We start from the raw sequence: 17,002 nt of genomic DNA on the forward strand, positions 1-17,002 counted from the left end.
TTGTGTTGGCACAGTTTGTTCCTGGCAGGCAGAACTCTATTGCTGACGCTTTATCACGCTTTCAATTGCAGAAATTCCACAGTCTGACACCAGAGGCAGAACTGAACAAGACACTGTGTCCACCGTTTTGCAAAGTAACACTTATTTAGGGATTGAAGTGCGTGAGTTGTGGAGTGCAACAATATCACATAGTACAAGGCAGGTGTATGACTCTGGCTTGGCCCTCTTTACCAATTTTCTGTCTATGCACAATGTACCATGTTCAACTTTTAATTTACCAGTGCTTTCTGAGGATTTGTTGTAGTTATTTATTACACACTGCTACAAACATTTGCACCTCCGAGAATCGACTATTCGACTTTATCTTGCTGGTATACGATTCAAGTACATTGAGGCCGGGGTGACAAATCCCTGGCAGAGTTCAGTTAATATACCACTGTTGCGTGTAAACTTATTACTCAGAGCCATCAAGCGCGATCAGGGACAGTGTTCCAGGACACGGCTTCCTTTCACTTCAGCTATTATTTTTTCAATGTTTTCGAGGTTGCAGGCAGGACTGTTTACTGGTTTTACCGACATTCTTATGCAAACTGTTATTTTGCTAGCCTTTTTCGGATTTATGCGTTGTGGGGAATTCTCTGTTTCATCTAAATTTGATAGTAATGTTCACTTATGCATAGGCGATGTCAGTTTTAGCGCTGATGGTCAAGCTTCCCTTAGATTGAAGTCTTCTAAGACTGATCCCTTTCGTAAAGGGGCAGTTATTAAATTTTACAGTAATTCTCGGATGTGCCCAGTTCGCACACTACAGCGTTACCTAACTTTTAGGGCTGCTATGCAACCTTCACCTTTGTTAAACCACCCCCTTTTTGTAACTGCAGATGGTCAGCCTATGACTCGGTCTATTTTCCTTCAGTTTTTGCATCAAATTTTACTTGCATTGGGGTTAGATACAACTCAGTATTCTGGCCATTCTTTCCGAATTGGTGCCGCTTCCTCAGCAGCTGAAGCAGGGATCCAGGATCACATGATAAAGGCCCTGGGACGATGGTCATCTGACAGCTATGTCAGGTACATTCATACAACAGATACCTCCATCGGTCATGCTCATGCAGTATTGAGCAACAGCTGTTATGATCACGCTTAAATTTCATCTTGGGGGCATTGCTGCAATTATTTATTGCAGCATATTTCGGGGGCTTTGTATTAGTGGATTATACTCATTTGTTCCCCCAAGATTTATTTCCCTAGTTTATTTTTAGTATGTATTTTTGTCATCCTTGTGTTTATAGTTCACCCAAGTGTTTTCTCTTAGTTTATATATAGTATGTATTTATTTTCATCCTCATGTATATTAACCTACCATACTTGTAGCTATGGCTTCCGCCATTTCTACCTTGCCAGGCAGCTTCCGCTGCCTTACTAACCCTTACGTGGTCTCGGCTTACGCTGTCTCTGCTAGTATGTGCAGCCTCCGCAGCACTACTGATAACTTACTTACCTCAGGTAGTCAATAGCCTTTGCTGTTCTACCAGGTAGTCTTATCTCAGCTACCACAGCTTCACCTCATAATCATTACTGATTACTAATAGTTAACATTTATTTATCTTTATCGCAGTTTGTTTTTAAGAAGTTTTCTGTATGTTTTGTTACCAGGTGCTAAAGGTCATTAGTACTGTCACTAACTGACCTATCTGGGGGGCCCGCTGTGGGACACGTTATCTTAGATAGCTTAGTTACAGTTTGTTAGGCAGTCAGTCATTTTCAACTTTGTACAGGCAGATTGTCCCAGCAGCGTGCCCCCCCTTGATGCCAAATAAAGTTCTGTTTACAATATTGAGTGTGTCATAAATCTGACTTACTTTCACTGATTATGTTCAAATTTTAAATATTCATTATACATCATAGATAGATATATTGGTTTGACGATCCTATTCAAAATGGTAAAATGTTGGCCATTTTTGTGCTAAAAAATTATCAAATATCAAGCATTTCTGGCATTTATGGATGGATTTCGTTCAAACTTGGTACATATATTAGACATTACAGGTTTCTGATGCACATCATTTATTTTTTAGATCGGATTCAAAATGGCTGTCTGGCAGCCATTTTGTTTTAATGAATGGGTTTCTAGACCCATATCTCCATAAATGCTGGATGATGCCAACGTGTTCAAATTGTCATAGCTCATTTAAATATGTTAATGTTATTGAATGCAACGCGGAAGGGATTTGTCGATGTTGTATTACGATCTTTTGGCTTGGATTTTGATGGGAAAACAACATGAGTTTCATACTCTTGAAATAAAAAAATAAGACTATTTTATTTTTAGATTGAAAAATGATGCCAAAATATTTGAGAAACAACTTTAAAAACTGCCGAAAAATCTTGGTCCCATTTTATTTGTTTAAAAACCCAAACCGCCGTTTAATGGCCCAGGGTGAATTTACGACAGAATCCGGTAGAATATTTATAAAACCAGTATTGTAAAAAGCTCCTATCTGTATTAAGCTGCCTATACTAGTTAGACCAACTCTTCAATATAAAAATGTTAAATTTGTGACGGGACTCTCACAACTAAATTTACCCCGGTGGTGATGTCATCATTCTTGTATTATTTTCCATTATTTTACATATAGAGGCAAGAGAAGTTGTATAAGTAACAATATCAAGCTCCATGCATGCTTCAATCGGGGATGTACTTATGTACTGAACTATAAATAAATCTTTGCACAATTGCACTTTAAATCTCATCCTAGCCAGACTAGCTTAAACTATAAGAAGAGGTATTTGAAATGTCAGTGATGTAATAGGATATTATTCACATTAAAGACATGTACTGTCTTCCAGTATTATGGTTATTTACATATCATTAACAATACATTATTTAATGCATAGACCTGAGAGACCATTTATTTGTAATCAGTGATTTGATCTACCCGTATTATAAACGTATAGTACCGTATATGTACCCTGATGATATTGAATAGTGAAGTCTGTTTTCCACAAAGTGAACCTACTTAACTTTTTAAATTTTTTTTTACAAAGCTTTTCGATTAAGACCTTCATAGAAAATCCATTAATTCAAAATTAGGAAAATATAGAAAAAAAAATAGAAAAATGTTAAATTCTTTATTTTGTAATAAAATCAAAGTCTATCTAACAAACGAGTCACAAAAATCATCTTGCAACAATATACACGTTATATATATATATATGTTATTTTAACCAATTTTCTCCATAATCTGCATGTTTTATGCAAATACAGAGAATTTTGTCATTTGCGACAAAAACTGTTAAAAACTGTTACTATTGATTTGAATTTTGCTGTGAAACACACTTGATAAGAAATCAAACAAATAATTAAAAAGACAGCAGAACCCGTCCTTCAATATTAACATTAGTGAATTAAAAAATAAGACATGCAAATTACACTTTGTGTGGACGCATTTGGTAGGCGTGTTCTGCAAGATTATTCGTTTTGATAATCAAAATGCATGAAGTATTTTTTGTTGCATACAATCATGCATATTTGTTGAATTCTCGAGGCGTATATTCGGGCACCACAGTGAAAACAAAGTATGTTGGGATAGTTGTTGAGACTCCCCTGAACCAAAGACTATAGAGAAGAACAAGATTACTCCTACATGTGCTCAGAAGAGCTTCAAAGTTGAGTTTGTGCTGTTTCTGCAACTTTAGCTGGTTTTACCAGCTCTACAACTGGTGTTCCACAGTAACTTGCACATAGCCCATAGAAATACATGATACAGTAGTTGTGCGCCTTAGCGACATGAACTTTCTGTGATGTAGCTCTGCCCATGAGAATACGATTTCAATGATAGTTTACTAGTTCATTGATAATTATAACATAATTCTGGTCGAAGGTTCACTTTAAACAGTCTTCAAAATGAATAATCACTATCACTAATCACAGCTTATTCAAATCAATGTGTTAATCTAAACTGTTAGTTTATAGTGTTCGTTGAGAACACCTCCAATAAGGTTTGTAGTAAACTATACATACCGGTAGTTTACATAGTAAAAACGATTGTCTGGCCCTTCAAATTACATTTCCCATGATGCAATGATGTAATCCTGTGGATTGTGGAGCTGCAGTTCAAGGTGCCATGAACAAAAAAAAATCTCTATCTTCGATGTGCACACTTTGTATTTCCACTGTAATCCTAAACATCTATTTGTTCCACTTAAATTCTGGAAATAGTCCTTTTAAATATCATATTTATAATTTGAAGAAAATTGAAAATATTAGTATTTAATCAATATTATTATGACTTTATTTTCAGATGGAGTTGGGACAAAGAAACATCCTGGTCTCTGAGAATGATATTCCACTTACATGTGTGGACGCAGTACATCAAGGTATGTAGTCAATGAGTCATAGGTTGGAAAGTTTAGTCGGATCTGAGGTCACATAGGTCAACTGACACAGGAACTTCTATTCTCATCATCAATTACAGTTAAAATCGTAGTTTTTCATATGTAAGGAAATGAACTTCATGAAAGTTGTTTCACTTTCGCATCATCACCATTTATAGTAAGATCTAACAAAAAAACTTCACTTAAGGTAGTTGCCTAATAGCTTAAATTTTTGGCATTGCTCACAAAATCCACATAAAAACATATGGACAGTGAACTAAAAATGGTGATTTTTCAGCTATTTATCATTGGTCATTGTTTTGTTCAGGAACATAGGGGGAAAAAAGTCGTATGTAAATTATAATATTTATATAATAATAATTTAATATTAATTCCTATGGTAATAATTCCAGAAAAGTATTTTGAACTGAATAAAACAAAAGTAAATGTCTTGTGTATATCAATAATTATTCGTCACTTTTAAAATGACTTTTTATGAAGAATGTTATTCAGTACATGAGCAAACACTGTTGGTGATAAAATGAAGGTGCTATCCCATGGTGCATCATGCCTCAATTTCCTGTTATGCTAGACATATCAGACGAGAGATGTTATTCATTTCCTTATTAGCTGGCCTTGACAAATTGCATTGATTGTTGTTTGATTTCAAATAGCTTATTCCTGTATGATGAAATCTTGAAACTCTTTGGGTATATTTGCTTCTACATGTACCTGGTACACAATTTTTGATGACTTACTTATTCAAACACATGAATATCTTTCTAGACTTTTTGGAATGGTATGCATGCAAACATGAATGAACTATTAAACCACTTTGATTGTTTTCTCACAAAAATTGGTGTTTCAATTAATTATTTTTTAGCTCCGCTGTCGACTGAGTGATTGTCCGCCATCATCTATCTGCGTAAACGTTTTACTTTTTCCGCTTCTTCTTGAAAACTAGAACTTGAAAAGTCTGATTGCTTTGATACTTGGTGTATATGTACCTTGTGTAGACCTCTCTTAGATTTGTTCATTTCATGATGATATCTTTAATTCTCTAATTGTGGTGAATATGTTTTGGTAAAAAGTGCTATTTTCGTCGTTTTGTTGAAAATCGCCAGTCTGATTGCTTGATATTATGCATATAGGTACTACATGTAGACCTCTCTCAGATTTGTTCATTTCATGATGATATCTTCAGTTCTCTAATTTAGATAAATAATCAGGTCATTGCTGATATAAATACTGTCCTGCATAATGTTGATTTTTTGTGTGTGTGTGAGATTTCAAGAAACATGAAGTATATGCAGTTTGATTTGGTATATTTTATCAGTAAATGTCACTTTCCAACAGGAAATCTCTGATAAAATTATTTCACTGGAAATTTTCCAACATGCAATACCTACATTTTATTTTAAGTTCCCGATCAAAATGAAACAAAGATGCACAATGCCGGACTAAGCTACATGTATATTATATGCCGGAAGCGTTGGGTGTGGGTGATTTGAATGAAACTCGTTGAAATTGAGTCAGAATGGAAACAAGTGCCGGAACAAGCAACACTGTTTACCTAAAAATGATCATATTGACATTTAAACACCCACTAGGGATAGTTTTGTGCGGTCACTGTTTGGTATCCAGGAAAACATTTTTAGCCAATTCTTGGGAATTTGAATTAAATGTTAGGCCAGACTTTTATTATCCCTTGTTTCGCGAACCCGCCGAATGAACAGGAGCTGAAAATGAAATAAAAATAAAATTTTATTACAGCGTAATTTCTCGTGCCCGCCTACTTGTAAGCGCAAAAAATTGCTAAAAAAAAGTCTCGTACAGATGAGAAACAAGATTATACATGGAATAAAATTTTATTAAATTTTTTCTCTCCGATCGATGATCTCACAATTCTTTGAAAATCACACAAATCTAATGGAGATAACGAATTAATTTTTTTTTTTTTTTCGCCCTCCTCAAAAAAATTGCCTTATTGATACTCGAGAAAAAAGGAATAACAAAAGTCTGGCCTTAATGGCTGGGAAGGTGTAGATCGTATTCATTTGTCCTCATAGAAAAACTTGTACCGTATGTTTTAACGCTGGTTACACTGTATTTTAAACACATCCCTCACATGAAGAAAACATGAACATGAAGCTCATATTTTGTTTAAAATGGACCTTAACAAGTAAAGATCAATTCTTCATTGAAAACAAATTGCTTCATGACAATAATTTGCCAAATGCGAACGTTGATGACGATAAATATTGTCGTAGTGATTTGAGCCACAAGTGCTATTATAAAGGGTTACATGTATCTTGTGACTAGGCTGTGTAAACAGTGGGCCTTTAAAGACGAAACTTTATGCATCTGAAGTTAAGCAATGTAAAAATGCATCTCTCTTGTTCCCTTTCAGTTACGTCCCGAAGAAGTAAATTATTAGATCCCGGCAGCAATGTAAACGGTTCAATTAAAATGATTGAAGTACATTGCAAAGATTTCCGAGTTTACACATTTAGTTTTAAGTTCAGTCCAAGAGGCGATGACAAAATAGTAAGTATAACCTTTTCGAATTGGAAGTGCACTGTCAATAATTAATTTTTTGTATGTACATATATGTCATTTTCTGCTGATTCTTCTTATTGGAAGTATCTTGGTAGTACCATAAAATCTGTATTAGAAGCCGCATCCCTAATAGAAGTCGCACACATTCTTTTTGAATAATTGAGAACCAAAATTTCATCATTTCTCATATGTGTAGATGCTCTAATAGAAGCCGCTACTCTTTAATTGGATTGTACCGTACCGTTTCAATACAAGCCATGGTTTCTAATACAGATTTTACAGTGCTTTTAGTTGTTATTAATGACTTTGCAGTATATACAAGAATTGCAAACACAGCACTATGTATGTCTGGAATTTGAATTGTGGAGCGTAGATTTTCAAAAATTATCTTTACAGTTCCCTTACCAACACCAGCAGTTGAATCAACCACTGACCATGAATAGTCATGATTTGCATTTTATTTGCACTGTGTTATTATGTTTTGTCGCTTGCAGTCTCGTTGGAATTTGGTTCATTTCAAATGGGCACTTGCTTGGCAGGATTTGTCAAATCAAGCATTTACCTGCCAAGTCTTGTTACGAGAATTGTTGAATCTAAGAAATAGTAAATTTTCTTTTAACAGATCGTGAATACTATTCTACATCACGCGTTCCCCACCAAACTGCCGTTGTTATTTGCGTTCTCCTTCAAACCCAAACAACATGTGGAAGAAAATGGGCACGATGCTCCTATTGCTAAAGTCATTGCTGAACCAACGCTACATTTTAGAGATTGCACAGACTGGGAGAGGGAACTTATAAGAGTCGGGGCTCAGAGATTTCGTGTTACCATGTCAAATCAAGATTTTAAAATATCAGACAGGTAATGTAATATGTTAAACCCTTGAGCATTTATGCCACTCATTCTGCAATTTTGTTTGTGTTTTTCTGTAATTTCCTTGATTGTCTTTTCCATTACCGGTAGCTACTGGTTCTGGGCAATTTTGAAAAAAAAATGGAAATATATTATCCATTTAATTTCTTATTGGTACATGAAAGTTTGTATGGCAAGAAAATAAAATCTTCAACTAAATAAATTTTGCCCAATTTTCAGTCCAATTTTAAAACCAAAATTCAGCAATTTTTTATAACATTTTCAACAGAGTGTTAAAAAATGTTGTTCTCTAGTCAATTTTAAATTAAATAGTTATTACCAGCATACTGTATATTCATTGTATAATAAATAACTTGAAAATGTTTTCCTGAATTTTGAAACTGTTTATGAATGGAAATAGTAGTTTACTTTCATATTTGTGTTCAAACCCATACTGTCTATCAATATAGGTACCACTCTGATCATCATTACCACATAGATGAAAGTATCTGAAGTGTATTGTCATTCTTTTTCGTCTCATTTTCAGTCTTCCAGAATATTTTGTAGTTCCTTCCTGTTTAACTGACAATGATGTCACCCAAGCGTCTCATCATTTTGTGGATGGCAGAGTGTTAGTAAGTAACATCTGTTCATATTAATTGTTTCGTTATGACCTAATAAAACATTTTTAGTGATTCTATTTCATTGTGCTTGTGATAATTGTTTCTACAGACTTGGTCTTGGACTCATAAAAATGGAAGTTCCTTGTACAGAATGGTACCGCTCCGAATGGACACCACTCAAGATCATCATGAACAAAGGTACAATCACATTGAGAACTTCTAAATGAAACTTACACTGGCTAGATGTCTATTAGTCCCTGTTCGAATGAAGTTTGAAAACGAAAACTTATAATTTGGTTTTCGTTCTGGATTGAATCCTGTATTATTTTCATGTACTTAGTACCGGTATCGGACATATGCACATGCTGTGGTTTAGTGTTTCAATTAAAGATGGCTAACTGACAACATTTTGTTTTTTGAAATTGTGGTATGTTGGACATACTTTGTCAGTTTTCATTCAAGTTTATTACATACATCATACATGTTAGGATACATGTCCATGACAATTTGTTTTACAATTAGATCAAAGATGGCTGACTGGCGGCCATCTTGCTTTTTGACCATACTACTATATCTCCAAGACCATTTTCATTCGTATTTGGCACAAATATTATACATGTTAGTATACATGTCCATGTTAGTTTGTTTTATAATCGGATCAAAGATGGCAGACTGGCAGCAATCTTGTTGTTTTTTTAAAAATGCGGTATCTTCACATGCTTTGGTACATACAACAGTACATCATACATGTTTTTATTTTTCTGAAAATGTATTGTTGACATGCTTTTTTTTGTTCTTGAAATTGTACATATACATGATAATTAGTTTTTACAATCTGGTCAAGAATGGTTGACTGGTAGCTATTTCTATTTTTTGGCCATTTTCAATGATATTTTACACATGTAAAGTGAATACATGCTAATTTTTTTGATTTGTAAAGATGTCCGTCTGGCTTGTTTTATGATCAGATATGCACATGTACAGTCTTGTGTTTTTGTCACATAAATCTTAATACAAGCCTATGTTTATTTGTAGGAATATCTTTCAAAGATTGTATTGAATGTTCATAGTAAAAAAAATCAATTAAAATTCAAAAAATAATAAAAATGTACATACCGGTAGGTCATTGTGTATAACATGAGTGAGTCTGGGTGCAAATAAATTCATAAATAAATTTCCTCCTGAGATGCATATTAGCTCATACAACAGATTACGACTATGTTTGTGAGTAAACTTTAACTGATGCTCCCAAGTTGTATATTCACAAATATACAATGTATGTTAGTCACTTAATGTTTGACTTGTGTTTTCATTCACATTTCATTGTATATATTATGCATGTAGCAATACATGGCCATAACAATTCAATTTGTGATCAGATAAAAGACAACAGACTGTCAGCCTTCTTGCTTTTTTCGCAATATAACTTTATTTAAGGCAAGAATAACATTTCCCCTAATTGCAACAGGGACTATGTCATCAACAATGACTTGTTTTTATTGTTCACACTCTTCACTTTCTTCCTTATAGGATGCTCGCAGCAGTGAAAGAAAGTCATCCCAAAAAATTGCCGTCAGTTTGGATTGATGTCGAAAAGTCCTGTCCAACAATCGCATATCTTCAGTCATCCTACCTAAAACTGAAAGATCTATGTGTACCAGGTAAGGGTGGCCGAGCTGACATGTTCATATCACTAATTCCCGTTCCAATAGAACATATGCAATGTACAATATCTTGTATTGTTATTCACAATTATTGTAACTTTTTTCAGAATCTATGAAAAGTTTTATGAACATTGACGACAAATGGTACTCGCAAGTTGATTCAACGAGATGGCTTCACTATACAAGGTATAATTACCAACATACTGTGGAATACTTTATTTTCGCTGAAAATGCTTTTTGGGCGTTTTGTATGGAATTTATTTTCACTGATTTTTGATGAGTTTCATATATAGGAAAAGAAGTATATTCGCTGGATTTTATTTTCACGGAATCATCCCTTCAGCGAAAATAAATTCCAAGCGAAAATAAAGTATTCTACAGTATTTTAATATTTGAATGGCTTGCTGGATGAGACTGCTTCTATGGTTTTCAAGACAAATGTAATAACACTGTTTCCACAATATTTTTATGATTTAAATATTTATTTTTTTCGTGTGGATAGGAAGTGTTTGCAAACCGCCATAAAAACTGCCTCTGCGCTCAGGAATCAGGGGAAATCAGTTATTATAAAAGGTAAATATTGTCAGTTTTTGTTGCATCATTCATAAACAAACAAACAAAAAAACTGTTCTGTTTTTCTGCTATCATAATGTAACATATTTTGTTGCATGAAAAATCAGCCAACACATAATCTACAAATTTTACAAGTAACTTACATCCTATTCTGTAAAAACTAACAGAACACATACTGTGTCGATTCCATCCTTTATGAATGAAGTAATCATTATCATTTTCAGAAAGCGAAGGAAGAGACTTTTCTTGTCTGGTGTCCTCTCTAGTCCAGATCATCCTAGATCCGCATTATAGAACACAGAGAGGTTTTCAAGGTTTAATTCAACGTGAATGGGTTGTGATGGGACATCCCTTTCTCGATAGATACCAGCATGTCACACTGACAGAGGGTGAAGAGGTGAGATACAACTCCTCTTTGCCATTCCTGTCAACTTTTTAGCTCCACTGCCAACTTTGTCAAGCTTTGTCAAAGTGTTCATATACTGTAAAATAATTTATTTTAACTGGAATTAATTTTCGCTGAAATGACTTTTTGGATGTTTTGTATTCTCACTGATTCTTGACGAATTGAATGTAAAATACAAGGGAAAAATGTATATTCGCTGGATTTTATTTTCACTGAATCATCCCTTCAGCGAAAATTAACTCCAAGCGAAAATAAAGTATTCTACAGTAACTGATTGGTGAAATTAATAAAAACAACCATGAATCCAAACTGGATTTTTCAAATTAGCTACTGTGAAATACTTTATTTTCGCTGGAATAAATTTTCGCTGAAAAGGCTTTTTGGGCGTTTTGTTTGGAATTTATTTTCATTGATTTTTGATGAGTTTAATGTGAAATATAGGAAAAAAAGTATATTCGCTGGATTTTATTTTCACGGAATCATCCCTTCAGCGAAAATAAATTCTAAGCGAAAATAAAGTATTCTACAGTAATTTGCATATTACAGTAAAACCTGTGTTAGTGACGTATAAAGACCACCTGCCTACAGTAACCACTTTAGGCAGATTCAAATCATGAAGTATGAGTGACCTGTGTATAAAGACGACTTGTCTTATTTGACCAAATCCTTTTAGCATTATTTTGTAATATGTTTATAAAAATGTCCTCCAGTCAAACTTGTTTGATTTTCGTCAACTCAAATAAATTTGGTTTTATTGAAACTGGTACCATCTCTGTATTCCCTCAAAAAATATTAATCAAATGTATGAATTGGTGATCTATAAAAAAATAATCAACCAGTATAGGAATAATATTGGGTGGTCGCTATAGTATAATATATGAAAAACAATTAATTTAATTTTAGACAAAATACATATTTGTGCTTTTGGTCACATGTGACTTTGTATATTTTTCTTTTTTCACATTCTGCCAAATTGAGCAAGCTAAATTAATTTAATAATAAAGTTGGAAGAACTTCATTGCCAGCCAAGATGTGTTTATTTGACTGACCACTTATTCGGTGAATTGGCAATTTGACTCGCAAACTCTAAATTAACAAATGGCAGATTTGTATAATTTTAATTGTATAACAGTAATTGAATAATTTAATTTTTTTTCTCCAGTCACCGGTGTTTCTGTTATTCTTGGCTTGCGTGTGGCAGTTAATGAATCAGTTTCCATCATCATTCAGTTTCACCGACACGTACTTGATTACGTTGTGGGACTGCTCACTCCATGGACTCTTTGAAACGTTCATTTTTAATAGTGAGAGACAGCGGTATCGTGCATTCATGACTGATCACAAGACGCATGCGCAGCTGGTGTCTGTATGGGACTGGTCTTTGCAGTTTAAAGAAGAGGACATTGCACTGTTTAATAACCCGCTGTATTGCGTCCATCATGGCCAACACTTAAATTGTCCTGGTTGTAATACGAACGATGTTAGGACTTTTGACCTGAAACTGGATCATGTGAATGAAAATGCAAATGAGGGTATCCCTGCGGAGAAGAAGTCGCCATATCGCAAACTAAGTCAATGTAATAAAATGACTGAGGAGAATTCGTCGTCCCAGAGGAAAATCAGTGTGAGTGGAGTTTCTAGGAAGAATGATGTCCTTATACCTGAAGTATCTGCACCAAATATTATATTCTGGACTCAGTGTTATCTACGTTGGGTGCCAAGTGTTCATATCGTGGGTGGTGGGCCGCCGTCAGAGTATCTACAACAGTGCATGGTTGCGGATGAAATTCATCAGCTACGCATGAAAATTCACAGTCTGCAAACTTCCACACCGCTAACGAAAACATCAGGTCGAGATAGTGGTCTGTATTTCTCATTTGATACACCGGCGAAAATGGTTGAGAATTTCACCTCAGCGTTTCCGTTTTCTCCGCGCACTTCCAGATTGTCTTCAATGCTTGGAGATGGTACCTCGTGGTTCAGTTCATCCGGTCTCTTTTTCCGCTCATCCTCAGTGTCTAGTTATGATGGTATACTCAAAGCGAGCGGTTCTATGTCCAGCACTAATACTAATGATGACATTGATGAAGCTGGGGAAATGTAAACAAGGCAATATAACATTTATTAAACCAGATCACCGCTGCTGTCAATTTCATCTATAAATATCCCATTACCACATCTGCTTGTGTGATCTTTGAGCATGTGTGTCCGGAAAGTCCATTATCACCGTTTTTGATTGTATAACCATTACTCTAATCATGCTAAATAACCTAAAACTTGACCATGCTGATTTGCAGCGAATGAAACCATAAATTACTGGCTGGGTACGAATAAGTATTAACTGTTGTGTGTCGCTAGAGAAATTTGTATTATATTTATTTTGTATTAATATAGAGACATTAGTGGATTTACAAGTTGACAGTACTTCCTCATCCTTCCAAGACGCATACTCCTGTTTAAAGTTTAAATTTAGGAAGAGTTTAGTATCATGTATAAATTAAATTGCTTTAAATAATACTGTGCTCATGAAATTATCTGCAAATATTATATTATTACCATTTATAACACTTGTTATGGGGACAAAATGGTATGCTTTTTCTACTAAGATTTGGAAAAGTTTGAAATGAAAAATACATATTCATGTTCCAATCACCAAATTGCCTTTGCCAATAATAATATTTTTTTTTTCTTCAAAATTTCATACATGTTTTTAAGAAAACTGAACTGAATCTCTACCGAAATATTCTGTATGATTGATGCAAATCTTAATATTTCAAATACAGACAGTGTCTTTAATTACAACAGTTTGATGTAATCCAAAACTGTGAATATTGATAAGGGTTTTGTCTACGTGGCGGTCCAAAGTCTCTTTTCAGACATACATTGACCAATTTCTGTCAGACTTGTTACCGAGACATTACATAAATGTCATACATGCATGTATGCACATAGATACATGTTTTTGATTCATCAGGAATGTCTGACTAACGGCCATTTTGAATGACTTTTATACTTGGACGTTTCTTGGAGAGAAAATTCTAATTATACTGTTTGTTGACAAAACACTTCATTTCAGGTGCATGTTACTTTAGTGATCCGATTAAATATGGCCGACTGATGACCATATTGATTTATCGAGCATGCATTGAACAATTGTGTTAAAAATTTCGACACTGACAGTGCATCGAATAATACATCGTATTTTACGAGAAAAATAGCAAACGTTAACATTTTAATACATGTTTATATACTTTTGGTACGTGGACAAACTTATCTGTGGCTTTTAACGTAGAATATTCAAACACTACCGGGGTAATAGTAGTGTCTCTGAATCTGTACAGCTAATCATTTTAGTATTAGTCAGAAGTATATAGAGTGTATATATATATAATTATTTCACTCAATATCACAGCAAAATTTTGAGATATATCCTTGCCATGGGAAACAATAATAGAATGACCGAAAATTTTGGTTAATTAGTTCTCGTTCAACCAAAGTTCGAAACATGGACTTATAATTTGGTCTCTGTTTGTCTGTCTGTCCGGAGTCATAATTCAGAACCTTGTGAACCAAATTTGGGACATGTGCACGCACAGTGGTTTACTGATTCAATCCAAGATGGATGGCTGGCTGACTGACTGACAGCCATTTTGTTTTTAGCTCCGCTGTCGACTTTGTCGAGCCGAGCTTATCATATGAGTGATTGTCCGTCGTCCGTGTCAATGTTTTACTTTTTCAACTTCTTCTTGAAAACTACAAGCCTGAATGTTTTGATACTTGGTGTATATGTACATTGAGTAGACCTCTCTTAGGTTTGTTCATTTCATGTTGATATCTTCAAGTCTCTAATTTTGGTCAATATTTTTGTCACATTTGGTAAAAAGTGATATTTTCGACTTCTTGTTAAAAACCACAAGTCCAATTGATTTGTTATTACATATATAAGTACTAAATGTGGACCTCTCTCAGATTTGTTCATTTTGTAATGATATCTTTAATTCTCTAATTTTGGTGAATATTTTTGTCATTTTGTGTAAAAAGTGATATTTTCGACTTCTTGTTAAAAACCGCAAGTCCAATTGCTTTGATATTGCATATATAGGTACTACATGTGAACCTCTTTCAGATTTGTTAATTTTGTGGTGATATCTTCAATTCTCTAATTTTGATGATTATTTTTGTCATTGTTGGTGAAAAGTGATACTTTTGACAACTTGTTGAAAACAGCAAGTCCCATTGCATTGATACTATGCATATTGTTCATTTTCTAATGATATCTTCTGTTCTTTAATTGAAATGTGCATTGCTAACAGCGGAGCTATCTCAGCCGACAGGCTGCTTGTTTGAAAATGTGGTATCTAATGCATGCTTCATAAATTTGTTTTCAAACTTGGTACATACATTGTACATTTTAGGTTATATGTCTGATAATTTATTTTACAATCTGATCAAAGATGGCTAACTAACTGTGCTTTTGGTTCATATTACATGTACTTTATTTTTGGCATCAATAACATTCCCCCTAATTTCAACAGGGACTTGTTTTTTTCTAAACTGAGTCTGGTAACATTTTTTTTTTTTCATTTTCACATTGCTTAAAATGATAATATGCAAATTCCTCAATTGACTCCTTTAATGTTCAAGTGTGTGACACCGTCCAAAAACTTACAGATTAACCTGTGTGTGGGTGTCTGTATATCTGGACATGCCTGGACCAATTACATTCAAACTTCACACGTACATCATACATAATATTATACATATGCACATCAATTTGTTTCACGATGGCTGAAAAAAAATCATTGAAATCAAGCATTTCTGGAACTGGATCTCAGCTGTTTACAGGTGGATTTTGTTCAAACTTGGTGCATACATTGGACATTATGGGACTTGGATGCACATTTTGTTTTTAGTTTCATATCTCTGACATGCTTTGACGATCTGATTCAAAATGGCCAAATGGTGGCCATTTTTGTACTAAAAAATCATCAAAAAAATCAAGCATTTCTGGCATTTCGGAACTGGGTCTGCGCCGTTTATTGATGGATTTTGTTGAGACTTGGTACATACATAAATTAGACTTTATGGGTCCTTGATAAAAGTCATTTTGGCTGATTGTATTACTATAAACAAAACTATATACATTTTTGTATTTTAAATTTGATAAACAGGGATTGTGCCATGCATGGCTTGTTTATTTATTTTTCAGACTTCAACTTTGTTTTAATTAATGATGTTCCAGCCATGGAAAGTTATTTTATATGTTATCACAGGTTTATGATTTCCCTTGTATTATATGCATACTAGGGGGGGGGGGGTCAAAATACAGACTCTGGGCTCAAATTATAACATTTCAAATAGTATTTAGTTTTTAATTTATATTATATTTTTTAATTTTTGAAATAGTTTATTTTAGTTTTACTAATGTGCATGTACATTTGGTAATCTTCAACAGTAAAGGCACTTTGATTAACACTCATTGGTGAGCATATGTTTGGGTTTTGTGTAATTATTCGTTGGTTTGTCTTCAATGTATATAATCAATAAAGCAGGATTTAATTGTTATTTACCAAAGACTCTAAAGAATTCTATGTGTTGGTCTTCGTGGCATCCGAGAGTCTCTAAATCTGTTACAAATTCGGTGTCAAATGGCATCTTCATCTGTTCGTCTCAAAACTGGTCTGATTGTCGGGTATTGTACATACCTCATGTATTTGATGTTTTGTCACTGTTGTCATTTCAGATGATGCATGATGATTCGTTTTATGATTGGATCAAAGATAGTCTACTGCTAGTAACCTTTTTGCCGTACTACCAGGTACTCTCAAAGAGAACCATGTACAGTCTCGTAATTTTTTGTACATGTTCATGTTAGACTTCTCATTAAATTGCAAAGTACCTTAATTTCCCCCATCATGAAAACATTGGGTAACTCCATAACAAATAAG

At 34.1% G+C, this 17,002-nt stretch overlaps 1 protein-coding gene across 1 annotated transcript in view; it reads left to right on the top strand.

The window, feature by feature from the left end:
• Positions 1 to 16,628, top strand: part of LOC102804649 (myotubularin-related protein 10-B-like) — a 25,832-nt gene extending 9,204 nt beyond the window's left edge. Inside the window, exons 4-13 of the mRNA XM_085507065.1 lie at positions 4,305 to 4,380; positions 6,788 to 6,924; positions 7,559 to 7,797; positions 8,336 to 8,423; positions 8,521 to 8,609; positions 9,942 to 10,072; positions 10,183 to 10,261; positions 10,578 to 10,648; positions 10,873 to 11,045; positions 12,217 to 16,628. Coding sequence (XP_085363191.1) covers positions 4,305 to 4,380; positions 6,788 to 6,924; positions 7,559 to 7,797; positions 8,336 to 8,423; positions 8,521 to 8,609; positions 9,942 to 10,072; positions 10,183 to 10,261; positions 10,578 to 10,648; positions 10,873 to 11,045; positions 12,217 to 13,158 — 2,025 coding nt within the window. The 3' untranslated portion in view covers positions 13,159 to 16,628. The remainder of the gene's footprint in view (positions 1 to 4,304; positions 4,381 to 6,787; positions 6,925 to 7,558; positions 7,798 to 8,335; positions 8,424 to 8,520; positions 8,610 to 9,941; positions 10,073 to 10,182; positions 10,262 to 10,577; positions 10,649 to 10,872; positions 11,046 to 12,216) is intronic.
• The last annotated feature ends 374 nt before the right edge of the window (positions 16,629 to 17,002 follow it).

The sequence above is a fragment of the Saccoglossus kowalevskii genome, chromosome 13 (genome assembly GCF_978046115.1).
Source record: "Saccoglossus kowalevskii chromosome 13, keSacKowa6.1, whole genome shotgun sequence".
In the NCBI taxonomy this organism is placed as follows: Eukaryota; Metazoa; Hemichordata; class Enteropneusta; family Harrimaniidae; genus Saccoglossus; species Saccoglossus kowalevskii.